This window comes from Caenorhabditis elegans, chromosome III, assembly GCF_000002985.6.
Source record: "Caenorhabditis elegans chromosome III".
Classification (NCBI taxonomy): Eukaryota; Metazoa; Nematoda; class Chromadorea; order Rhabditida; family Rhabditidae; genus Caenorhabditis; species Caenorhabditis elegans.
Window position 1 is genome coordinate 13725733 of NC_003281.10, and position 25134 is coordinate 13750866.

The following is a 25134-nucleotide window of genomic DNA, read 5'->3' on the forward strand; positions in this document are numbered from 1 at the left end:
TGAAAATTTGTCGTTTCTCAAAATAAAACGGTTTTGAACATTTTTATAAACTTTTTTTTTGCAAAAACAAAAAAAAAGGACAGTCATTAGATGAGCAAAAAATCAAAATGGGAAAAATAAAAAGTTGCCTAAATTTATTGAAAACGGGTAATTCATATATGGAAAATCCAGAAAAACTAGGTTTAACCCTTCAAAATCTATTAAAAAATGGCAAAAATGGCAAAAAATGGCAAAAAATGGGCAAAAAATCAAAATGGGAAAAATAAAAAGTTGCCTAAATTTATTGAAAACGGGTAATTCATATATGGAAAATCCAGAAAAACTAGGTTTAATCCGTCAAAATCTATTAAAAAATGGCAAAAATAGCAAAAGTGGCAAAAAATCACAAATTTGAAACTCCTCTAAAATGGTTCATTTTGAAGTTAAAGGACTTAAAATTTGTTCAAAAACCCTGAAAATTTGTCGTTTCTCAAAATAAAACGGTTTTGAACATTTTTATAAACTTTATTTTTTTTCCCAAACAAAAAAAAGGACAGTCATTAGATGAGCAAAAAATCAAAATGGGAAAAATAAAAAGTTGCCTAAATTTATTGAAAACGGGTGATTCATATATAGAGAATTCAGAAAAACTAGGTTTAACCCATCAAAAATAAAAATGTTTTAAGTCTATGGCACAAAAAATGAAGAAAATTCATATAAATGTATGTGGGAAAGTTGAAAACTAGGTGAATAATTTGTAAGGGAATTAAAAATTCAATATTTGAATATTTTTTGCAGTTTTGTTCTTTCTCTACGGAGTTTAACTATAAGTATCATTTATTCAGGTGACGCAAATAGAAGAAGAAGATTTTTGATTGTCCGCCGAGCATTCTAATGGAAATGCAACTGTTTAAATGTGTCTTTCTCGTATATTATAAAACGTTTATTGACATTATTTAAACATCAAATAAAGAATATAAAGAGTCAGGATTTTAAAAATTGCGTAATGACAGTGATGAGTAGCAGGTATATACAATTCATTTCTTTATTGCTATAAATTTCTTGGAATATCGGAAGAAAAATGACGAGATTTGCTGAGATCGGCAGATTCATTCAGAACGTTGATTGGATTGGAAGCTGGAAAATATTTTGATTTATGATAATTGTACTTTTGGGAAAAATATAATTTATTCAGGTGAAAGTAAACTCACTGGTTGACGTCTCCTAAATGGCTCCTCAATAGTAGGCAGTGGATCTCTGGGCCCCACAACCGGTCGTCCATTATGATCATAGTTAATTGTAATTTCTGAGTTGATTTGATACTTTTGAGGTACTGGTTTCCCGTCCGGGCCTCGTTCTCCAGACGATGGAGGGATCACTATGTGTTGGGGAATTGTGATGCCTCCGGACAACGGGAATGACATTTCCTGAGATCCTCCAGAGGCTTCTTGAGAATCTTGGTGACGACTTCGTCGGTCATCTTCCTTCCGGCGTCTTGGAGCCTCACTTTCTCTCTCTCGTCTCCCTCGTTCGTTGTCTCGATTCTCTCGTTCTCTTTCTTCTCGCTCCCGTTCACGATTTCTGTCCCGATCATTTCTGTCTCTCTCCCGATCACGATCCCTCCGATCATCTCGATGCTTCTTAGACGAGCTCCTCTGACTGCCACCTTGTCTGTTTCTTTTCGATCTTCGCCTCTCTCTCTCCCTTTCCCTATCCGCCTCGGAATCATAAACAGAGTCGTCATACCTTGACCGACTTCTTTGTCGCCGTTTACTGTTCGATCGATGCCGTTGGTGCCGGCTGAAATCGGAGGGATCGGATTCGGAGGAGTATCCGTCAAATTCGTGGCGGCTCCGAGATTTTCGTCGGCGGGAGGAGGATCTGGATTATTGAAGTTGCTATGTGATAGTGTAATATAAAGCTAATGTATTTCAATTGAAGGAGGATGATTTAAATAAACTCCTACAATAACCTACATAACCTACAATAACCTACAATACAATAAAGTAGCTAATAATAAAGTTGAGTCCGAAAAATTTTTCAAGCAATCTCGGCAATTCGGCGCCACTTTTGAACCAACTTTCCCCACTTCTCAACCAACTTTAGCCTCCCACCACCTTCCAACCATGTTTGGCTTCTTAACCAACTTTGCCCACTTTTCAACCACTTTTAAGCGACCAGTCACTTTGCAACCCACTTTCGCCACCTTTGGCCATCTTTAGCCAACTTTGGCCATCTTCAGCCAACTTTAGCCACCTCTCATCCAACTATAGCAAACTTTGGCCAACTTTGGCCAACGTGTGTTAACTTGTTTTCAGTGATTCCGAGCGAGATATTCAGAATAGTCTAGCCAAAAGCAACCATTTGAGATACGTTTGATATAGAAAACACTTCTTTTATTTTGACTATAATATAACATACCATACAAATTTTGCCACATTTTTCAATTGGAGAGGAAACAGTTCCTATGATATTTCAAGAAATACCTAGGCATCGGATTGTCAAAAAACCTAGAACACTTGGAATGCTTTCCATGACACGATGGCTACACAGGTAAAACAATAGACTACGAATCTAACGACAGAAAGCAGGCAAGTTCGAATCCACGAAGAGGCAGATGTTATTCTTCCAAGGCGCGGCGGCTTACAGAAATGATGTGGCAGGGTGAAAACATTTTCCGATTTAACCAACTTTAACCAACTTTGCCCAACTTTACCCACTTCTCAACCAACTTTGCCCACTTCTGTGAATGGCAGTTGAAAAGTGGCCAAAGTTGGTTGAGAAGTGGGTAAAGTTGGTTTAAAAGTGGCGCCGAATTGCCGAGATATTTTCCCGCCTTTTGTGGACACTGGAGTAATGGGACAACCTGACATTCCGTGCGTCATTAACAGTCATTTGACAAAGCTCCAGTAAGAATTGGACTTAGAAAATTTGCTTCGCCTTGAACACTTATAGAGGTAACATCTAATTTCTGAGAAAAATATAATGTCCTAATTTTTTAATTTTGCGTAGCTTAAAGAAAGAAGTTCACCTATGTTTATCATCTCGATGTTCACAATCTCTATGCGACACCAACGTCCCTCCGTGCAACGACGGTACTGATCGCGAGTGCTGAAAACTCCTCAAATATGATCATTTCCATGTCACAACTCTCACCTTCAAAGTGGTCGGCTGCACAAGTTTGCTCACAGTGATCGGCTCACTTCTTGCCTCGTGTCCCCGGTCTGAAAGCAACGCTGAAAATGAGAGACCGTTCAAAACTAAGAAGGCATGCAGTTAGAGAAGTGGGGCGCAGAAGTCTTCACACCTTACCTATCGACTGTTGGTCTCGAACCCATGATCCCACGTGATCCTCGTCCATTTCTCGAAGGTTCTTAACCTTTGGCTGTACGGTGAATTGAACTTCCATTGGATCAATAGGGTAAGGAGTGTTGATTTGTGTAGGCGGCAATGGGATTGGAGTCTGTGGAACCCCCGCGCGGGAGTAGCTCGGGAACACTGGGTACGGTTGTGCCAAAGCTGAAAATTTAATTTACAGAAGTGTAATTGAAAACTCCTTCTAACTCACGTTTGTACTTCATTGGCGGGCTCCGATGAACATTATCATCTGGAAAAAATACTCGATTAAAAATTCGAAAGAACGTTCAAAGTACCATAAGAATCAAGCAGATCACGCCTACTATTACCCATTCGATTTATCTTATATCGTACGCCTCTCCGATCTTTGCCCTCGTACTCATCAGTGGTGGCGTTGATGCGTCGGTAGTACATCATAACCACCACTACGCAGTAGATCTGTAGAATGTGGATATTATTGCGCAATTGAAAAACCTGGTAGACGTCGGGCGCCTCAAAGAGGGAATTTCTTGCACTCACATTAATAAACACGACGATTATTTCAATGATAGTAATTGCCAGCCAATAGCTTCTCACATCACCGCACCACCACATGATACAATATGCCAACGTGGCAAGTATGGAAGACAACATAACTGGGAACCACGGCCACACGAGATACTTTGACCATGTATGGATACCATAGATCATGGCAGCCGAAGCAAAAACCAGAAAGAAAGCGGCGATGAGACATAGCACTTGGATTACGAAGAGGCCTGAAAGAGAGACTTGTAAGCAAGACGTGATGAGTGTGACCGAGTTTTTTCTAGGCCGCGCTACAATTCTTTTGGAACACTTTAAAAATTGTCTGATGGGTGTACACAATTTCCAGGGGCACTCCTCTATTTTTTCTTGCTCGTTTTTTGAAATTTAGATGTGTACTCGACGTGGATTTACAGTGAGATAAAATTTTTGTTTTAAAAATTTCGGGTAAAAACTCGTTTCTGTTCTTCAAAAACCTTACCAGTATAATATCGCTCCTCGGGACTTTGCCAGTAACTCTCAAAATACGACGGAATATCGAACCGCCCGTACGTATTATAATTCGGTAGCAGCGTATTGGCCGCTCGGTCCCGTTCGTACTTTATTGCCACCATTTGCCACCCCATAATTCCTAGTTGTCCCATGGATGATACCTGGAACGAACAGGATTTGAAAATTAGAAAATGTTGAACTAAAAGTATCACACACAACACACTACATGGGGTGGCAAACAGGCGCGGTAAGTTTTTTTATTTATTCTCAAAATTTAAATTCCCATTCACCTTCAATAATAGCGGACGTGCGTTTTGAGGATGCACCAACACATGGACAATCCCATTCGCACTGCAAATTGGACTGGGCCATTGTGACCACGCGGCAGTGATTAAGCACACCTGTTTGCCACCCGAATAGTAGAAGTGACGCCAATGCGTAGACCTACAAACGGGGTTTTCTCTGCTTAAAACGTATATAATGGGCGAGAATGTTGCTTTCTCGATATTTTAAATCAGATAATTTTTTGGGCATTTTTCGTTTTTCACATGGTGTCAGGTTGTCCCATCGCTCCACGGCACCCGAAATGGCGGGAACGTACTTTTTTGAACATTTGTGGCGTCACAACGCATTTCGAATGATTTTTCTTCAATTTAAGCGGAGATTTTCGTGATAGTGTTTTTTTTTTAATTTTTTCGTTTTTTACTGTATTTTTCTTCAATTTCTCCACTTAACTTGCTAAATTTTTAAAATTTCGGTGAAATGTTAATTTTATAAATTAACATGAAAATTTTATTTGGAAAATTATAAAACAATTAAACAAAAATCTAAATTGAGAAATAATTACCCGAAATGCTTAGTGATGTCACAGATTTTCAAAAAATATTTTACCGCATTTCGTGTCCACTGGAGCAATGGGACAGCCTGACACCACTACATTTTTTGAGTTTTTTCAGTTAAAATAAGCTTCCTGTATTCCCTTGAATAATAAGAGATAATTAGGTGATCGCGGATTTTTCTAAATTTCCCATATTTTTTATTTTCTAAAATTTTAACATTTGTTGCCTTGTATTCAATCTTTTCAAGTTTCAAATTTTGCAATGTTTTGAAATCAAAAATTGGTAACATAAACTTTTAATTAAAAATAATCAAGAAAACCATTGATTCAGTTTTATGTAAAAACAAAATTATAGAATTTGAAACTCAATGGTTTTTTCTGACTTTATCAAACATTGGTAAAACAATTTCAAAGCGAAAAAAAAAACAATTCTCTGAATTTTTACTCTTATTCAGTAGAGATAAAGAATCTCAAAAAAAAAAGATATTTTTTGTTCATTAATTGTGTTCTGAAAAAAAATCTCTCTCAGTTTCATCGAAAAAATGTTTAGTAAAACATGCGTAAAACCTGCAAAAATTAACAAAAAACTCACAAGTGACCATATTCCAATAGTAATTGCAGCATCTTTGCTGCTACAGCAGCAGCATGCTGTTACTCCCATTGAACGCGGTAGGAAATTTGATTTTATTAAAGTTGAAATTGGTTTTTTGTTCAGCCAGGCGAGAAATACATAGCCCTTTGTAATTGGCTATGCGGATGCTGCAATTTGATGAAATATTGAGATTCGGTATGGAAAAAGTATAGGAACAAGAGAAAAATATTAAGTGTTTGTAACTAATTAATTTTTCAAGTTAACGTTAACAAAAGGTAGTGAATTAATTTTTATAAAAACAAAACCAGAAAAAATTGAAAAATATCGATTTTCAAAAAATTATTTGAAATTTGTGACAAGTTTTTCGAAATTGAAAATATTCAGAAAGTAATTTCGAATTTTTTTAATTTTTGATTCCATAATGCAATCCAGTATTTAATCATTAGTTATTACCAATTCAGTTGAAAAATCGATTAGAAAAAAAGACAAATTTTTAACTGTGACGTGCAAGCCCGAGACACTAAAGAAGTGCGGTGTTTGCGGAGCGATCTCTTTTGCGCGACTGTATTATTCAAAACTCAAAATACTGTAAATTTTATTTTCTGCGAAAAGAAATAATAGTTTCCGGATTTTCAGATTTTTTTTCGTTTTTAAAGAAAGGAACATGAAACATATATTTGCTCAGTTGAGCCATTGTGGCCGAACGTACGTTCCGGTGGCTGGAGAGACACTCCATTAGTGACAAAGTAAATAGAAACATATTATAAAATTGATCATCAATGCAACTCCGTGAGGAAGGAAGAATAGTTTGAAAAACAGAACTGTTGCGTGGCGGAAAAAATGGTATGCAATGTGATTTGCAGAGGGGGAGGTGTGGAAATGTAAACAGACAATATTTATTGATTGTCGGAAAATAATCTTTAAAAAATTTGCTTCATTTTCTTAGTGGACAACGTTAAAACTGCAAAAACTCAAAGCCACACATTAACAAATTATAGTCAACCAATAAAACAATCAACATATATTTTTCTACACTTTGCGAATGGGAACTTTTCTGTAGCATTAGAAAAGGTTACAGCGGGCGATTTTTGGTTTTTAAAACTGCCACAACTTGTCAACTAACAAAATGTAGTTAAGGATATTGTACTTAGCCAAATACTTTTTTCTCATTGTGAAGCTAGAAAACTCTGATTGAGGCGTGCGAAATGAATTAAAACATACATAAAAGAATATGAAAATAAAAATTATAAAAAGAACATAGCTCTCTCTAGTGCAACATATTGTATGAGTCACCAAGCATATGCTATTCCCATGTGCACACAGACTTTACCTCACTCCGTCCCCCCACCCCCGCCATGCGAAATTCGTAATATTTGTTGTGTTTCTATATTTTCTCTCAACTCTCTCCTAATTCTCCACACTATCTCTTACAGTGTTTGCTTTCAGAAATAGGGTAGAAGAGTCTTCACCAAGGACAACCACAATAACATTGAATTCATGGATTTCTCGCGGAGAGAAGTTTCTTCGGGACGGCGACCCTGTTCGTGGACTCCCCAGAAAGTGTGAAGACACAATCTGCACTTAATTGTATTTAAACACGGCCCGGCAAAGGGTACATCAGTGTAAACTGATAATTGCAGTTTAGCCAGGTTTGGGCGCGTTTCAAGGAAAAAAGCTTTGGTCCAAAAAATTTTGAATTTATTTTTGAATATTTTTTATATGCATCACAAAAAACTGGACCAGCCGTTTTTGAGAAAAACGCGCCCAAACGTCCAGGTGTACGGTAGACAAATTGCGTACAGGTACCACTTCTCGGCCGTGTTAAACAACAAAAAATTTTAGAAGAATTGAAAAATAGCTGTAAAAGGTGTAAACAGGAAGAAATGTGATTTTCAATGTACTAATTTTGAAAGTTACGTACCTTATGTTATACAATAGAAACATGACAATTTCCGATTAACAAAAAATAGACTATAAGTTATATGGTAATTTTACGTAGCCGGCATTTTTCCAGACTTTGTTACTTCTTGACGAGCCTGCGAGATGCCTGCCACAATATTATTTTATGTTGAGTAAATGTTTTGTTCTGTTTTTAAGCTAGTCATTTTTTGAAAAATTCTACCGTTTCACAAATAATTAAAATAACCAAAAGCTAGCGAAAAGACTGAGGCTAGGATGTTGTCAACCAATCAAACTAATTTTAAGAAGTCTTATATTATAGTTTAAGCAGAAAAAGTTTCGCAACACGCTTTTGAGAAAGTGTGAGCCAAATTTATACATAAAGTTTGAAATTGAGTCATTCTACCCTGCAATGAATGAATCATGCACTTTTTTGGATAAAAAAAAGTATAGAGTGGGACAAAATAATAATTGCGTATAAAAAATTGATAATACGATTATGAAGCCGGAGGAGAGTGAGATAGTTTTTTCCCCTTTCAGAATAATGGAGCAAATCGGCGGACGGGTGGTGATAACTGTGATAAGGAAGTAGAGAAAGAGGAGACGCAGAGTTTTATGGAAATAAAGAGCGAGAGAGACAAGACATTTGAATTGATAATAACGTGGCGCTGGTGACGTGGCAGTAGACCTCCCAGTGTCCATAGGAGATCCAAGGCAGTTTCTTGAAAGTCATCCAAAAGATCCTCAGAAACCCTTCAATGGTCTTTCGGAGATCGTTTTTTCCTTATGAAATCTTCGGGGACTTGGATCCCTCGAAAACTATTCGAACTTCTTTGAAAGTTTCTCGGAGCCCTACTTTCCTCATTGTTTCCTCGCAAATCCCACGGGAGTGCCTCGGAGACCTTGTTCTTTTGGAAGTCTCAGCCGGTACTACTAGCCCTGTCATGGCTCTTTAAAGGAATAATCGAGTCTAGCAAACACATCGAGTCAAAACTCATGAAATATGAATGCAAAATAGTACTATAGGCATAGTAATTATGAAATGAGTCATTTGAGCTTCTTCTTCTTCTTTTCTCCCACCCAGTAGTATTTACCCGGGGAGCGCCTTCCCAAGCGGATTCCCTCCGCTTTCAATTCCGTCTACCTTTTGTTACATATTTGTTTAGTATGCAAATTTTAGAGCAAACAAATGGGCGAAACATGTGGCGGAGGAAGGGCGTTGAAAATTAAAATGGTTTTTCTTCGAAGTGATGTATTTTAATAGTTTTTCAAAAAACGCATGTCAACTCGTGGAGATATTTTTAGCCGCCGATGTCACCCGCGTGAAAAAGTATACTGGCAAGAAAATATTTTAGCTCACATGTCATTTTTGAGAAGAATTTGATTAGGTCACTACTTTGATTTAGCAGCAGAGGAGCACTTTGAATTAGAAAACATTATATTTGAAATGTTTTCAGTACTTTATTTTTTCGCCCAACTCGATCGAAAAACAACTTTGTATCAAAAAAACTCACGAAAAAAAAATTACGAAATTACGTTTTAATAAATTTAATACATTTCACGTATTATTATTAATTTCAACAATTTAAAAAACAAAAAAAAAACATTTCTAACAATTTTACGAATATCCTCTGAAAACGTTTTTCGCGTCTGTGTACAATGAATCAGGTATTGCTTTTTTTGCTCTCACAAACTCTTAACTTCCTTCGTTTTTCCAGTTGCAAGGTGTTCAAAAAAATGCAGAATATTATCCAGCAGAGCGTGGAAAATTGGCGGCTCCGTTTTTAGAAACAGGCACGATTATCGGACTGAAGCGTCCGTTCCAAGTTGAAAAGATGGTGGGCGGCGGGGGGTTTGGGCAGATTTTTCGAGCGGTTGATATGGAGACAAAACTTGTTGTGGCCGTGAAGGTTGAACCGAAATCCGTCGAATCTGGGAGGATTGTGCTGGAACTTCATATATTGGTTGAGCTTGCACATTCACCACATATTCCCAAAGTGGTACGTCGTTTTTTTCAGTTTTTTTCCATCATGGGGTACTATGTGGTTCAATGTTTTCTGAGTTATTAAGATAATATCCATTGCTCTGAGTTTGGAGGAAATGAACTATGAGGCACTGAGCCATAAACCATTAAAACTATTGCACAATTTCCAGCACTACAGTGGGGAAATTGGCGGCTACAACTTCATAGTCATGCAGCTTCTCGGATCGAATATCACAGACCTTCGAAAGTTCCAGAAGGGACGGTGTTTTTCTGCTGAAACGGTAGGTTTCAATTTTTAATAGAACATTTTTTGAAACTGAAGTTTTAGACGGCGAGAGTAGGAATTCAATGTTTGGAGGGATTGAAGCAGATTCACGAGCTAGGATATATTCATAGGTAGGAAAGGAGATATTCTGAACTCGGCTAAGCAAAGATTTCAGAGACATTAAACCTTCGAACATCTGTGTGGGCATTGGTGAGCACAAGCGGGTCCTCTACATTGTCGATTTTGGAATGGCTCGTCAGATTCGCTTTCCCAGTGGCGCTTTTCGACCGGAACGCCCGTACGCCTCATTCCGTGGTACTACTCGATACGTTTCCCTGGCAGCTCATGAACGGAAAGAGCAAGGTTTTGCAGATGATATTTGGTGCCTATTCTTCTCACTTTTGGAGTTAGCCGAGGGACTTCCTTGGAAAAACGTGGTGGATCAGGATCAGGTTTACCATGCCAAACAGCTTTTGTTGAGGAACTTTCAATCAAGGTAGGTTATCAGCAGCCGACACGTTTAGGGTGCGTGGAATGAAATAGTGTTCCGCCAGGTGTCGGATGCTGCAACAACGCCATTCATGATAAATCTGGGCACAAAATGCCCTTTGAAGGTTTTCGACAACTTTTTGAGAAACTGTTTTTTTTTAACTATTGAATTTTCAGGAAAATGGGTCAAAACTTCGGGACATTTCCTCGAGCCCTCGAGCTCATCAAACGGACAGAAACTCCAAATTATGAGAATTTCATCGTTATTCTGAAATCCTGCAGTTCGCGTGTCAATGAATGGGAGGAATTTGAATGGGACGACCATGATGAACAATATAGATGAGAACATTCATTTTTATTGAGCTTTTCGAATGAACTTTGAGAACCTGCGGAGTAACACAACATTTTTGTATGAACAAGTGAAAAATTGAAAAAAAAAAACAATTTTGATTTATTATTCGCAAGACCCACAACCACCGCTATTCGAAACGTGCCAAGTTGAAGCGCAGTACATTGCTTCGTCATCCTAATTCCCCAAATTCAATAAAAAAGAAGCATACACACATTGTTCAATTTCAGAAAAACCTTGAAAATCAAACAATACCTCCCCCCCCCCCAAACATTTTCCACCTTGTCATCGGTAGTCCAATTACCAGTGCAAAAACCGCAAAAATTTGTTGTCTAACCCCTCTCGCCTATGTCTTACCGCCATTGTTAAGGGTGGACACATGCCGAAAAACCGTATATTACACTCATAACAATAGAAACCCTCTTGGCTTGTTGAGATGATGCTTCTTCAGTAATTTGCGTGCAATGGACAATGGCCGGTGTCACCTTGAAAAATTGAGAGAGAGAGAAACAAAAAATACGTTTTTCATCGTGAGAAAGATTACTAAATTGTATTTTTTTGCGCTTCCATTCACATGTTCGACTGGGATGCCAAAATCAATTGGCAGACAGCTGCAGTGTAAGAATTAGTAGAGAACACACAAAAACTGAAACAATGGGTGAGGAACGGAAAGGAGGGAGATGAAGGTCATTTTTCGAAGAGGAAGCTCTTAGGTATTTTTAAACAATAGAAAAAATGGTGCGAGAAGACAATTTGATGAATAGGCGAAATAACGATATTGACATATTTTGTGCCATTTTTATATTTGCTATTAGAACTGCATGAAATACTATTAGAGACATCAAGACTACTGGAGCCTACAACACTAATTTTCAAACACTTTTTTTTTGAATGAAGAACATGAACGTTATGAGCTCAAACTTAATATTGGCAATTTATGGACATTGTGTGATTTGAAGGGAAAACGCAAATCCAATAAATGGCAAGATAAAAACAAGGGGGAGTTTTGAAAATTTATCAAGTTTCAATTCATAGCTTTGCCCATTTTAGAGATTTCTGAATGAAACTTGGCTTTAAATGTTTGTAATAGGGTTATTCAAGTAGTGTCGGAAAATTAAAAAGTGTAGAAAAATTACGTCACAACCTTATTCAAGTGTATCAAAACATGTATTTAAATACATTTGTGACGTCACAAATGTATTTAAATACATTTTGCTACATTACTTGAATAACCCCATCAGACCTGTGCGGCATTTGAGATTTTTCGGCATAACGACATTTTCGGCATATGCCGTGAATTTCAAAATCGGCATTTCGGCATATGCCGCGCTCTAAAAACCGGCATTATGCCGGCAGTCGGCATCCGGCATTTCGGCATTTTGAACTATTGTTTTCCAATTACAAAAAATGAACATGATTTGAATGTATTCAATCAAAGTTCTCTATATCATTACCAATATATTAAAAAATAGTACTACAGGTGTGCATAATTTTAGGCTTTTGACAAGATATTAGGTTGGGGTTACTGGTTAGAGGTTTTTAGGTTTTATAGGAGTACTTTAATGCGACCAACTGCTATGAAACCCCTTCTATTTGATCGGTGTAGGGCATCTGCAAACTTTTTATGCAGTTTTATACTGACATCTCAAAAATTGAAATCAATCGAGCACAAAGTTGAAAATCGGTCTTCCAAAAGCTATGGGTCACCCTGAGTTTTTCTATAATCTCACACAAAATTCTCATTTTTTCGCAAAGCATTAAATTTTCCAGTTTCAAAATTAAATTTAATGGAGTATTTTGGTAATGTTTTTGTTTTTCCTCTCATGGAAATAACTGAAAAACATGCAAAAATCCAATTTTTAACATTTTATGGCCTTCATAAAAGCTGCTGATCGAGCTTTTTGCAATAAGCTTTCAAGTATGTTATAGTACACACCTTTAAACATATTGGTGCATTTTCAGACAGTTTCGAGTAATTTTAGAGTCAAAATTGTTGCAGAAATTTTCTAAATGCTCGAGCAAAAAGTTTTTAAAAAAATTTTTAAAAAAACTACAAAAAATCGACTCTCTATATCTACTCTCTATGTATCTAAATCAACCGTATATTTTCTATTAGAACGGCGTATCTAATAGTACGGCGTATCTATTAGTGCGGCACCCTTCATTTTGGTTGCGAAAGGCATCTGAAATATTTGATTACTTTCATGGAATTCTTGTTCATTCTTTTATAAATTCTTATAAATTTTCATTTAAACATTGAATTAGTGTCTCTGTGAGGCGAAAATAGTCAATTTTCATGAATTTTCACATAAAATAAGAGGTTTTAAAAAGAAACTTTGAAGTTACTACTCTCAAAAGTAGTCACCCCAAAGTGAAAATTAGTCAATCGAAAGTTAGTGCGGCAGTCTCCAGTAGAACGGCAGTCTCTAATAGTGCGCAAGCCACGGAGGGCCCAGAAATCAGTGCGGCATGCCGCTCTAATAGAGAATATACGGTATATCTAAAAAATCTACAAAAAACGTCAGTAAGAAATTTAAGTTTCATCGGATACAAAAAATATGAAAATGTGGTTTTTGACGAAAACAACCAAAGCCAAACATGCAAAAATTATGACGGCATTATGCCGTCATAATTTCGGCATTATGCCGTTATGCCGGTCATTTTATTTTTCGGCATAACGGCATTTTCGGCATATGCCGTGAATTTCAAAATCGGCATTTCGGCATATGCCGCGCTCCAAAAACCGGCATTATGCCGGCATCGGCATATGCCGAATGCCGAATGCCGCACAGGTCTGAACCCCATAACAAATTTGAATTCAATAGAAATACTAAAAATTAAACAAATCTATTTCACTCAAAAAAAAAACAAAAATTTGGAATTTTTCAAAATTATAAATTTTCATGATTCAGATTGTTAACTGCGCCAGAATTTTTTAACCAAAAAAATCGAAGCTGTTCCAAACATTATAACTTTTCTGTTTTTGCCTTGAACCTTTAAAAATTGTGAGTTTCAAAAAGAAAGCACGAAAAAATCAGCAGAAACTAAATTAAAGTAAGAAAATTCGGTAAGCGTTAAAAAATAACTCGGATATTATGTTTTAATTTTTTTAATTAAAGACAATTATAATTTAGTAAATTCCAATTTTAGACAAATGGGAGTATTGCTTGACAGTTAGCAATCGTTTTTGTTCCTGCGTACCACTTAAATTTAACTTCTTTAAAAAAAGGTTCCAGTCTCCATACAACACTATATTTTTGTAAAAATATTTTCTTGCCAATTTCTTCGGATCTTTGAACTTTCCTAACCATTTGAACATGCAATTATTTCATTCCTCGCAAGTTACTACTAACCACCGTTTCCATTAAATTTAATGTGTATTATAACCTAATAGCCTCCCGTGTACCGTTTAACGACCCCCTATTATTATATTCTCCTGAAAAACTATAGGTTCCCAAGTACCAAAATATCAAAAATTCTTTCTTCTGTAATGTGTGAAAATGAAAAATGTGCGATTTTCAAGTGGTAACGGAAATCATTGATGATGACAACTTTGGATGAGGATGTTTGGTTTTTGAACCATTTGTTTGTTTCGAATTTTTCGATTAGCAAGGAATTGAAAACTTGTGAAACCTAGAAATGTTGTTAATTATTTAGAACATTTCAGACATAACTTTAAAACTTAATTACTTTGAGGAAGAACGTGCTATACAAAAATTGTCAACTAGCAAAAAAGAACATAGAAATGTTTGAATTACAGTGTAGCGTTTTCACAGAAAGCAGTCAACTAAAAAAGGAAAAACAATTAGTCGTCAACTATGTTCTAACATTGCTCATCCAAAGATAAATGTACTCTGTTTGGTATTTGACAACATGTTCTAGCATTACTAACAATAATCAAAAGTTACAGCAGTCAACATTTCAGATGTTATCCGCTGGATAGGTAAGTGTCGGATGCTATAAAATGTCATAACTAGAAAACTGCTCCATTCTGGCCAAGGGTCTAGCAGCACGTTTTTGAGCTTCAACTAGCAAAACTGAAAACAAAATATTTTTAGAAACAGCTTTTCACAAAATACTGGTTGAAAACCGGATCCTCTACAATCAAATAGTTGACACTTTTTTCTATTGTTGCTTTAACAAAAGTTGAAGCTACTCGGCAGTTTGTTACTCCTGGCGCGCGCATGTTTCGCACCGAGCGCGTTAGTAATAATGTCGCGATCGCCCGGCTATATATTTAAATTAAATTTCATTAAATTGAAAAGGTTAAAAAAATTAAAAACTTCAAAATTAAGAATTGTTCCTTTGTCCAGCAAGTTACCTTCTTTTTCTGTTGGAGCTCCTCAAGTTTTTTCGATGGACCTGAAAAAAAAACAAGTTAATTTCATTCATTGAAACATTTTTCATGTTCATTTGAAGAAGAAAAAAAACTTACAGGAATCAGGGAGAATAAACAACTCCAAAAATCTTCTTCCCAAAGGTCTCTCGTGCATATAAGCTGTAGGCCGTGTGAAGGTGGGGAATTCAAATCGTCTCCATATTTTGCTGCTTTTCTGAAAATATTAAATTCTGTTCTTTAAATAATTGCGATGCATAGAAGAAAACTCGAAAAAAAACTGAAAAAAAACACGCTTGAAAAAGCTTGAAACATTTGGCAGAGTTGAAATCTAGGCCGCGGCCGCGATCTGCGGAGGGCGCGCACACGGGGCGCGTACAGAGCGTGGACGATCCGCGCACAGAGCGTGGACGATCCGCGCACAGAGCGTCGACGATGTGGGGATTATGTTTTTTCTACGTGAATTTGAGGATTGGGTAGTCAAAACAACTATAAAGTTCCTATATTCCGGTACTTTCTTATATACGGATCAATACATACACAAACATGCCACCATAGTTTCCTATTAATTGTGTCACATTTGACATTTGCAACCTCAAGCCAATAAATATTCCATTTTAAACATTTACTCATTCATACTCTTGATTACATAGTAATAGTCTATAAAATTTAGAAAAAAACACGTTTACTTTGTTTTCTGGTTCCTGCTTCGTTCTTGCCAGACTCTATTCGCATCCAGTGCGCATACTATGCGCGCCTCGAGCGCGCCCTTTCCGCTTCAGGTGCGCGCGCTAGGCGGATTCCCTTTTTATCGCGCGCCAGGCGCAAAATGTGCGCGCCCCAGGGGAAGCGAACTGCCGAGTACATACATCTACGAGCAGAAAGTGGTCAACTCATAAAGTTTAGATCGTTTTTTGGGTTGTGTACTTTGATAATTGACAGTTCTGCCCATATTCCCACAGTAAAATTTCTAGGTGGTTCTAATATATAACACATATCCATTAGTTTATAAGGTTTTTTGAAGAACAAAATATGAACGAGCTTCAAAAGTAAAGGAATAAATAAAAACAATAAGCTCCAAGTTGAGAAACATAAAAATTAGAGTGTATACATCATTACCAATGTGACAGTACTATCTAAAAAAAGACAAATATATTTATTTTGCAAGTTGGTTTTTCCCTTGGTCCTCTGTAGCCTATGAAGATTTTTGATTAGCAATTTCGCAACCAAAACAAAAAAAACAGTTTAGGTCACTATTGGAATTGTATCATTTTTATTTTCCATCTCGAGTGAAGCATCTTTATCTTCTTCGTCAACCTCATAGGGGTCACCAGCCACAAGACAATGCCGTCTTCGTTGCCGCCGCGCCGGTCGAAGGGCAAGGAGGTGTTGTAATACACGAAAAAGTAGGAGGAAGCAATGGGCGAGAAGGTGGGGGTTGTAGTAGCCAACAGGCACGTACCAATTGGCATGTGGACGAAACTATAAAAGAAACGGCATTCGGGTCACTAGGGGTTACTCATTGGGCTTCTTTGCCTTTTACTACTACTACTACTACTACTACGTGTATGGTTTTATTGGTTTTGGTGGTTCCAGCTTTGGTTTTTAAAAGTTTTTATTTTTGAGATCTTAGACCTAAAAAATAGGTAGGAGAGCTTTTTTGTAACCCATATCTTCTTGCTTGGAACCTGAGCTTTAAAGCCAATCTTTGGGCATGTGCTAGTTATTTAAATTTGTTTCAACTTGTAAACAAGAGTTTGTTTTAAGAAGCTCTTTTTCAAATTTTTGTATCCTTAAAACCATTCTAGCTGGCAAATTGTTTTAACTGATTGAAGGTTTTCCAAATTTTTGTATTATAATTTGTCAGTTGAACATTTTTTTGATATTCAGACTTGCAGCTGTTAGAGGGCTATATTAGAATACCCAAACAATAAAAAACAATAAAAAAAAACGTTTTTTGGTTAACAATTTTTACTTGTTCAAAAACCAAAAAAATTTTGGAGTGTTCTAAATTGGAATTTGATCATATTGGACTATTAAAAATTGACCGTTTAGTACTACATCTCATATTCCTAAATTTCTACACTATTATCACACTCTGATTCCTCCAAAATATTGCCATTCAGTGACCCTGAGAGCGATATCAATCTATCTCCACTTCTCATCACCCGAAAAGTCTTGGGCATGTTTGTTTCTCGCCAAATTCAACCGAGTAAACATCATAATTTTTGGTACAAGTTCACGTTTTTCAAGTTTTTTCCTCCTAAAAAATGCCAAAAACGGTTTCGATTGAAATCTGAGTGGGGGGGGGGGTACCTCAAAGGTCAACACCTCCCCCCACAATATTCTCTGGGTCCTCTGTAAGGCGGTAAAGGCCATAGGTTTACAATGTTAGAAATGGTCGAGAGACACACGGTAATACCAGTTTCTTTTGACAAGTGAGGCGGTCTTGTGTGTCCTCCTTATTCTCTGAAATTGAGGAAAGGTACTACGTGTGACAAGAGGTCACTCCACTCTGCTAACCTCGAGAGATTCTTCTATAATACCTTTCTTTATTTTTTTCAGAAGCTTATGTCACTTTCAAAATGCATAGGCTTAGGAAATTGAAATATCAAGATTGAAAATTCACAGTTTTTGTTAGAAATTGTTCATAATTTGTAGTTAATTAGTTTATAACTATTTAATTGACATTATAGAAATTCTTGACGTTTGGAAGTTTTTTTGTGCACTGTTTATTCAACCTATTTTTTACAACTAAGAAATATTTTTTTAGTTGACAAATGTTTAATGAAAACAATAGCTGATGAGATAAAAATTGTTAATGAAATAAAAAAAAACAAGTTGATTGTTCTACATTTATCAGTAATTTAAAACTTTTAAATATCAGGGTGATAGATGTTTTTATTAAAACAAATAATATCTGTGTTTTTTTGGAACATCATGGGTCCACAATCCATCATCACTATTGAAAAGCGATGAAAAGCGACTGATATGTTCATATAATAATTTTCCTATAAGATTAGCAGTGTTCTCTTGAGTATGTATTTTATTACGTGATTATTTCTAGAAAAAGCGTGTTTATTCTTCCAACCCAAAAAACTCTTGAAAATCACGTCTTCTTTGCAATTTTTTCATAATTGTTCATAATTTCTCTGGTCTGACTCATTTAAAAATGCCTTTCAAATACAGAAAAATGTTCTAGAACACAGGCACAATAAGTGCAATACTAATGCAAAAAAACGCAATAAAAAGCCAATTTTCATCACACTTTTAGATACATGTTCTTTCTTATTTTTCTTTTTTTTTTCATTTTGTTGTTTTCCCCCTTATACTTGGCATAATGAGAGTGAAAACTGGAAGAAAAAAGTGAAATCTGAAAATTTTCAGAAAACATGCGTTGGACGCCAATTTTGACGACGCTATTACTATTATGCGTGGTACTAATTTCCGTAGCAGGCGTAAAGTCAACAACTAAGAAAGGAGCTGTTGGGGGAACAGCGGTGCGAAAGACTACTGTGAAGAAGGTTGCTGTGAAGAACAAGAATATCCAACGTATGAATCAGAAGCGGTGGAGAGAACCACCAAGAGATTGTTCAGATGCTCCGAAACACTTGAAGCAGACTTGTTTGATGGTAAGTGGGCAATAACTAATTGTTAAATGAACAGTTAGATTTATTTTGAGAATTTTTTTTCGTTTTGGGATCCAAAAATAGAACACATTTCCAGATCCGTCGAATGGACCTTGCGACTCGTCGCAGGTTAGCGCGTCAGTCTGTTAGACAAACGCGTCCGAACCAAGTACCAAACTGGCTTCAGCCTATTCCAGTTCCGGCGAATGCTCGTGGGCAAGCAGCATACCATCCATATGACTGTATGACACTTCTTTGCTTGTGCCCATTTTTCAATGTGAGTTCTTAACAGTATATAAATTTGGTGTAAAAGTTCAAGACCAACTCAACCTACTGGCCAAATAGGCAGGGATAATCTCCTCCAGATTTTCGTCGTTTTTCCCATATTGACCCCACTCCTCCCAAACAACACAAGGCCACAAAATGTGTCCGAAAAATTCCTTCACACATCTGAATCTCTAAACCATTGCAGGGTCGAAACGTGAATGGACAGTGTGTTTTGTCCAATGGCGTTGTGTTGAACATGTCGTGGAGAAAAGAGTATCGCATGATGACCGAAGACGAGAGAAGAAGGTTGTGCACATTTAACCCAGGAGCTTTAAAAAACTAAAACTAATCAATTTTCAGATGGCATAACGCCTTGAACACCCTTAAGCGTAACGGAGAATACGATCGTCTGTCCCGTCAGCACTTGGAAGTTGGAGTTGGCTCTGGAGCTCACTCCGGGCCCGGTTTCCTCCCATGGCACAGAGAATACCTGAAACGTGTCGAAATCGCCCTCCGTATGGTCGACCCTACAGTCTTCATTCCTTATTGGGATTCTGTCATGGACTCGTACCTTCCGGACCCAAGAGACTCGATCATGTTCTCCGACCTGTTTGTTGGTGGCACAGACTATTATGGTAACGTGGTGACAGGACCATTTGCCTACTGGAGAACCATCGAAGGAAGATCTACTATTTTGAGAAACCTCGGCGCTGAAGGACAGTTGTTCAATGAGAATCAAGTCAACACAATTGTTGCTCAAAACACTATTGAGAATACTTTGGCCTATACCGCTCCACAGCCAGGTAAACACTTATTGAAAATAGACAATGCGCTTTTCCTACTTCGCAATCAAATCAATCAGAAATTTATCAGAAATGTCGCATTGTTCTTGGTTCCTTGCAACCAGTTTTTTTTGTTGCCTCACACTTTTTGTCGTTGTCTGACTACTAGAATGTTAATAATAACCGAGGGGAACACTTACAGGATGTCCATACCCGAACAACTACGGAGCAATCGAGTATTCACATTCGAACATTCATCTCTGGATCGGAGGAGACATGAAACCACCGAGCACATCTGCAAACGAGGTATGCTAACCTTAGATTTCATTTAACGTTTAGTAACAAACTTAAACGTAGACTCGATAAGTTTCGGAAATGTAAAAATACATTAAAAAGATATGAAGAGCTATTTAATATTTTCTTTCTGTTTAAACTTACAATTTATAATAGAACAAACGCGCAAGAATCTAGCACCACACTATTTCTTTCCAGCCAATCTTCTTCATGCATCACTCCTTTGTCGACTACCTCTGGGAACTCTGGCGCCAACTCCAGCAACCAAGATGGCTCCGCGAGCAAGCCTACTCTGCTGATCACCCAACATGTGCCAACTGGCAACACTTCAGCTACGCGCCGATGAGACCTTTCCCATACTTGGTCAACAGAGACGGGCTCTCTAACTCTTACACCGATCAGATGTATCGTTACGCGCCACGTGCCACATGCTCTCATCAGAGACCAAACTGCGGATCCCCGTACTTGTTCTGCGATACCCGTGGATATCCACATTGTGTCTCGAAGATCCGGTTGAATGGAAATTGCAGAGGATTCGAACAGAACGACGCTTGCTACGCTTCAAGATGCTGGTGGGGAAGATGTGTAAATGCTGTGAGTTTTTCTTTAGCTGAACCTCTCCTAACATCTCAACGTTCAGAATTTCGCCGCTCGCATGAAGGGAGCCCGTACACACGCTAACTCCACCTTAATCGACTTGGAACTTGCCAAGGAAGTCTCCGTGAATGGAACCAAAGTCGAGCGTGTCCCCCTAGTCAAAAGAATCTCCATCAAGATGACTGCTCCATTATTTGTCGACTGCTACAACCGAATGCCGTGCTGCGATTCATGGGCCAAGAATGGCGGGTGTCAACGGGAACCAGAATTCATGAGTCAGTATTGCCAGGCCTCGTGTAACACCTGCACACCATCCTACAACACAACTGATGCTTGTATGGATCGACATGTGAACTGTGTCGCCTGGAAGGCGGACAAAATGTGCAGCGGAAAGTCGGCAGACTTTATGTCAGAGAATTGTAGAAGCAGCTGCGGAAAGTGCTCTTTAACGAGAGAATCGCAATGCTTCAATAATGGAAAGGTAAGTATAGTAACATTGCCGCCACATATCATAAAAATAAACTTCAGATCATCGTAATCCCAGTTTCCCAAAACCTTCGTGAATCAATCTCGGATTCTTTAATGTCAGAGGTCACAAATCGCATCAAGAAGGTGAAAAAGGTAGCGGCCAAGGAAGAAGTCGAATCTACCAAAAAAGTTCGCCATAATTAGAGACTTATAGCTAGAAGCGCACACACCTCCTCCATATTTGTACAGACCATACTGCCACAATCAGTTTTCCTCATACTTGTAAAAATGTCTCTCGGTACACCATTTGCCCTATTCCCCTGTCAACTTCAGTTATGACGTCAGATCTCGCAACGTGTAGTCGTATTTTATTTTTGTTTTTACTTTCTCGACAATAAATATGTATTATAAAACTTGCCAACTGTTGATTGTTCCACAGGAAGCAAATCTAAAATATTTCTCGAAATTTGAATAACTTAGTGATATTATGTCGAAAAGCTGTGAACTGATAAAATTCTAACTATTTACTTTTTTCAAACCAAAGCTAATGTTCAAAAGTTTTCGAAAGTGATCTTCATTGAATTATCTCGACTACTAAAATCAAGAGGATACAAGCTTCACTGTCAGCGCGGATCCCGTCTTCTTGATTTGCTTGAACGCTTGTGCCATTTCAATCTCTTTTCCTTTCATCTTAGCTGGCACAATCACCAGCTTATCTTCTTGTTTCTCTGACGGACGGTGAGTAATCGTGACCTCGGCAGTGGACATAGGATCAATTTTTCCAAAAACTGGATTGATGCTATAACACGATAAAAGAGTTGTTGTTCTCGAAAATTTCAATAATTGCCGAAATAACTCACAAATATACGTTTACGCTGGAACATTTGATCTTGAACATGACCTTTTTAGCGGTCAAGTTTTTCAAGAGTAGCTTCTTCTGGCTGGTGATAGTCCTCTCGAAAATCAGCTCGGGTGCGTCCACGGAAACTGAAGTAACTTGTATTAGTAGTGAGATATACTACAGAAAAAATTTACTCATAGATTTGGCCTTCTTATCGTCCTTCTGATCATCCTTCTTCTCCTCTTTCTTTTCGTCATTCCTTTCATCCTTCTCATCATCTTTCTTCTCATCTTTCTTTTCGTCTTTCCTCTCATCTTTATTCTTATTTTTATTCTCGTCCTTCTTCTCATTATTTTCCTTTTCTTCGGCCGTCTTCTTCTTCTCATGGTCTTCCTGAAATTATTTTCTATACTTGTACCGTACTATCGCGGATAGACCACAAAATTAAATTGATAAATCATAACCGAAACGCGTGCCGCGCCCACCTATAAAGGAGGCCGGTGTCAGCTGAACAGGCATTGAAGGCTTTCCATGGAAGCCTTAGTTTGTAATTCAATCTTTCATGCAAGTCCATGCAACCTAGCAAAATTTGAACATTTGAATGGAAAATTTTCAAACTAACATCCTTCTTGTCCTCCTTCGAATCATCCTTTTTCTCCTCCTTATCCTCCTTTTTCTTTTCGCCCTGAAAACTTTTGAGCTCATTTATTTTTCGTGAGCATTCCTCTTACTTTTTCCTCTTCCTCCTTTTCCTCCCCCTTTTCCTTTTTCTTCTCCACATCCTCATCTTTTTCCAGCGCCAGAGATTTGCTCACGGGAGCTGGGGACTTGCTCACCGGTGTCGCCGTCAACGACTCCGCGTGCTTTTCCATCTTGATAGGAGCCACTGACGGAGCCGCCTTCTTCGATGTGCACTGGCCGAGAATCAATGAGCACAGCGAGATCAGTGCTACGTAAAGAACAACTTCATACATTTTTGCACAATTTTCGTGTTATTCTCGTTCTGATAGAACTGATATTTTTGAAATTTCTGAGGGGAAAAAATTTCAAAATTTGAAAACTCACCGCCAATAAGCTGCAGAGGAAATATGATAAATAATCATCATTTACTATATATAAAGCGCGTGTCCTTCCGTCCGTTTGTAGTTTGTAGTTTGATCTTTGATCTTTGGTCTTTGAACTCTGTAGTTTGTAGTCTCAATCACCTAAGAGGGGTCCTATAGGCCCCGCCCCTTTTGTGACGTCATCACAAATTGGCGGGAAATTCAAATTTTCTGAGAAATCATTTTGGCGGGAATTCAAATTTTAATTTTTTAAAAATATTTTGGCGGGAATTTCAAATTTTAATTCATTTACTATATATAAAGCGCGTGTCCTTCCGTCCGTTTGTAGTTTGTAGTTTGATCTTTGATCTTTGGTCTTTGAACTCTGTAGTTTGTAGTCTCAATCACCTAAGAGGGGTCCTATAGGCCCCGCCCCTTTTGTGACGTCATCACAAATTGGCGGGAAATTCAAATTTTCTGAGAAATCATTTTGGCGGGAATTCAAATTTTAATTTTTTAAAAATATTTTGGCGGGAATTAAAAATTTTAATTTTTTGAAAATATTTTGGCGGGAATTTAAAATTTTAATTTTCTGAAAATATTTTGGCGGGAATTCAAATTTTAATTTTTTGAAAATATTTTGGCGGGAATTTAAAATTTTAATTTTTTGAAAATATTTTGGCGGGAATTCAAATTTTAATTTTTTGAAAATATTTTAACGGGAATTTAAAATTTTAATTTTCTGAAAATATTTTGGCGGGAATTCAAATTTTAATTTTTTGAAAATATTTTGGCGGGAATTCAAATTTTAATTTTTTGAAAATATTTTGGCGGGAATTCAAATTTTAATTTTTTGAAAATATTTTGGCGGGAATTTAAAATTTTAATTTTTTGAAAATATTTTGGCGGGAATTCAAATTTTAATTTTTTGAAAATATTTTAACGGGAATTTAAAATTTTAATTTTTTGAAAATATTTTGGCGGGAATTCAAATTTTAATTTTTTGAAAATATTTTGGCGGGAATTCAAATTTTAATTTTTTGAAAATATTTTGGCGGGAATTCAAATTTTAATTTTTTGAAAATATTTTGGCGGGAATTCAAATTTTAATTTTTTGAAAATATTTTGGCGGGAATTTAAAAATTTAATTTTTTGAAAATATTTTGGCGGGAATTCAAATTTTAATTTTTTGAAAATATTTTGGCGGGAATTCAAATTTTAATTTTTTGAAAATATTTTGGCGGGAATTCAAATTTTAATTTTTTGAAAATATTTTGGCGGGAATTCAAATTTTAATTTTTTGAAAATATTTTGGCGGGAATTTAAAATTTTAATTTTTTGAAAATATTTTGGCGGGAATTTAAAATTTTAATTTTCTGAAAATATTTTGGCGGGAATTCAAATTTTAATTTTTTGAAAATAATTTGGCTGGAATTTAAAATTTCTGAGAAAAAGAACCTTCGTGTCGAGACCCATCGTGGTGAGACCCTTCGTGGTGAGACCCATCGTGGTGAGACCCTTCGTGGTGAGACCCTTCGTGGTGAGACCTTTCGTGGTGAGACCCATCGTGGTGAGACCCATCGTGGTGAGACTCATCGTGGTGAGACCCTTCGTGGTGATACCCATCGTGGTAAGACCTTTCGTGGTGAGACCCATCGTGGTGAGACCCATCGTGGTGAGACTCATCGTGGTGAGACCCTTCGTGGTGAGACCCTTCGTGGTGAGACCTTTCGTGGTGAGACCCATCGTGGTGAGACCTTTCGTGGTGAGACCCATCGTGGTGAGACTTTCGTGGTGAGACCTTTGTGGTGAGACCTGTGTGGTGAGACCCTTGGTGGTGAGACCCTTCGTGGTGAGACCCATCGTGGTGAGACCCATAGTGGTGAGACTCATCGTGGTGAGACCCTTCGTGGTGAGACCCATCGTGGTGAGACCCATCGTGGTGAGACCCTTCATGGTTAGACCCATCGTGGTGAGACCCTTCGTGCTGAGACCATTCATGGAGAGACCCATCGTGGTGAGACCCTTCGTGGTTAGACCCATCGTGGTGAGATCTTTCGTGGTGAGACCCATCGTGGTGAGACTCATCGTGGTGAGACCCTTCGTGGGGA

General features: G+C 37.5%; 4 protein-coding genes, 1 long non-coding RNA gene and 4 other non-coding genes across 12 annotated transcripts; 4 read left to right on the forward strand and 5 right to left on the reverse strand.

Annotated features, from left to right (window-relative positions):
* Positions 1-900: 900 nt before the first annotated feature.
* Positions 901-5957, reverse strand: W06F12.2 (Zinc finger protein). 4 transcript variants are annotated; one of them, NM_001268283.2, is made up of 10 exons: positions 5781-5957; positions 4641-4794; positions 3856-4091; positions 3633-3774; positions 3548-3586; positions 3292-3498; positions 3136-3215; positions 3011-3090; positions 1191-1860; positions 901-1116 (listed from the first exon to the last, which is right to left on the reverse strand). In NM_001268283.2, exons 1-10 carry the CDS (start codon positions 5847-5849, stop codon positions 1093-1095), a joined length of 1701 nt encoding a protein of 566 aa, NP_001255212.1. In that variant the 5' UTR covers positions 5850-5957; the 3' UTR covers positions 901-1092. The 4 variants fall into 4 exon arrangements, with proteins under 4 accessions (NP_001255212.1, NP_499834.1, NP_499833.1 ...); NM_067433.6 differs by having other exon boundaries at positions 908-1116; positions 3136-3203; positions 5781-5949; NM_067432.5 differs by lacking the exon at positions 4641-4794 and adding an exon at positions 4340-4511 and having other exon boundaries at positions 909-1116; positions 3136-3203; positions 5781-5947.
* On the reverse strand, positions 2682-2781 carry mir-4814. Its single transcript, NR_052846.2, has one exon. It is a non-coding gene; the product is annotated as a pre-microRNA mir-4814 (primary transcript).
* W06F12.6 lies at positions 5774-5853 on the forward strand. Its single transcript, NR_052847.1, has one exon. It is a non-coding gene; the product is annotated as an Unclassified non-coding RNA W06F12.6 (non-coding RNA).
* A 1178-nt stretch (positions 5958-7135) lies between the features above and the next one.
* Positions 7136-7229, forward strand: W06F12.5. Its single transcript, NR_052848.1, has one exon. It is a non-coding gene; the product is annotated as an Unclassified non-coding RNA W06F12.5 (non-coding RNA).
* On the reverse strand, positions 7136-7229 carry W06F12.8. The gene has a single exon (NR_052849.1). It is a non-coding gene; the product is annotated as an Unclassified non-coding RNA W06F12.8 (non-coding RNA).
* A 2068-nt stretch (positions 7230-9297) lies between these two features.
* On the forward strand, positions 9298-10809 carry W06F12.3 (non-specific serine/threonine protein kinase). The gene is made up of 6 exons (NM_067434.4): positions 9298-9347; positions 9398-9679; positions 9834-9944; positions 9992-10059; positions 10104-10424; positions 10595-10809. Exons 1-6 carry the CDS (start codon positions 9339-9341, stop codon positions 10758-10760), a joined length of 957 nt encoding a protein of 318 aa, NP_499835.1. The 5' UTR covers positions 9298-9338; the 3' UTR covers positions 10761-10809.
* Positions 10810-14999: 4190 nt separating this feature from the next.
* linc-99 lies at positions 15000-15291 on the reverse strand. Its single transcript, NR_101873.1, has 2 exons — positions 15202-15291; positions 15000-15128 (listed from the first exon to the last, which is right to left on the reverse strand). It is a non-coding gene; the product is annotated as a long non-coding RNA linc-99 (long non-coding RNA).
* Positions 15292-18489: 3198 nt separating this feature from the next.
* On the forward strand, positions 18490-21555 carry tyr-2 (ShKT domain-containing protein). The gene is made up of 8 exons (NM_067435.8): positions 18490-18734; positions 18829-19008; positions 19204-19304; positions 19359-19801; positions 19983-20086; positions 20273-20668; positions 20715-21152; positions 21200-21555. The coding sequence occupies exons 1-8, from the start codon at positions 18495-18497 to the stop codon at positions 21341-21343; spliced, it is 2046 nt and encodes a 681-aa protein (NP_499836.1). The 5' UTR covers positions 18490-18494; the 3' UTR covers positions 21344-21555.
* A 142-nt stretch (positions 21556-21697) lies between these two features.
* On the reverse strand, positions 21698-22954 carry K08E3.2 (Major sperm protein; the record flags this gene model as incomplete). The annotated part of the gene is made up of 5 exons (NM_067436.2): positions 21698-21938; positions 22000-22126; positions 22175-22373; positions 22603-22665; positions 22712-22954. 5 exons carry the CDS (start codon positions 22952-22954, stop codon positions 21740-21742), a joined length of 831 nt encoding a protein of 276 aa, NP_499837.1. The 3' UTR covers positions 21698-21739.
* Between the last annotated feature and the right edge of the window lie 2180 nt (positions 22955-25134).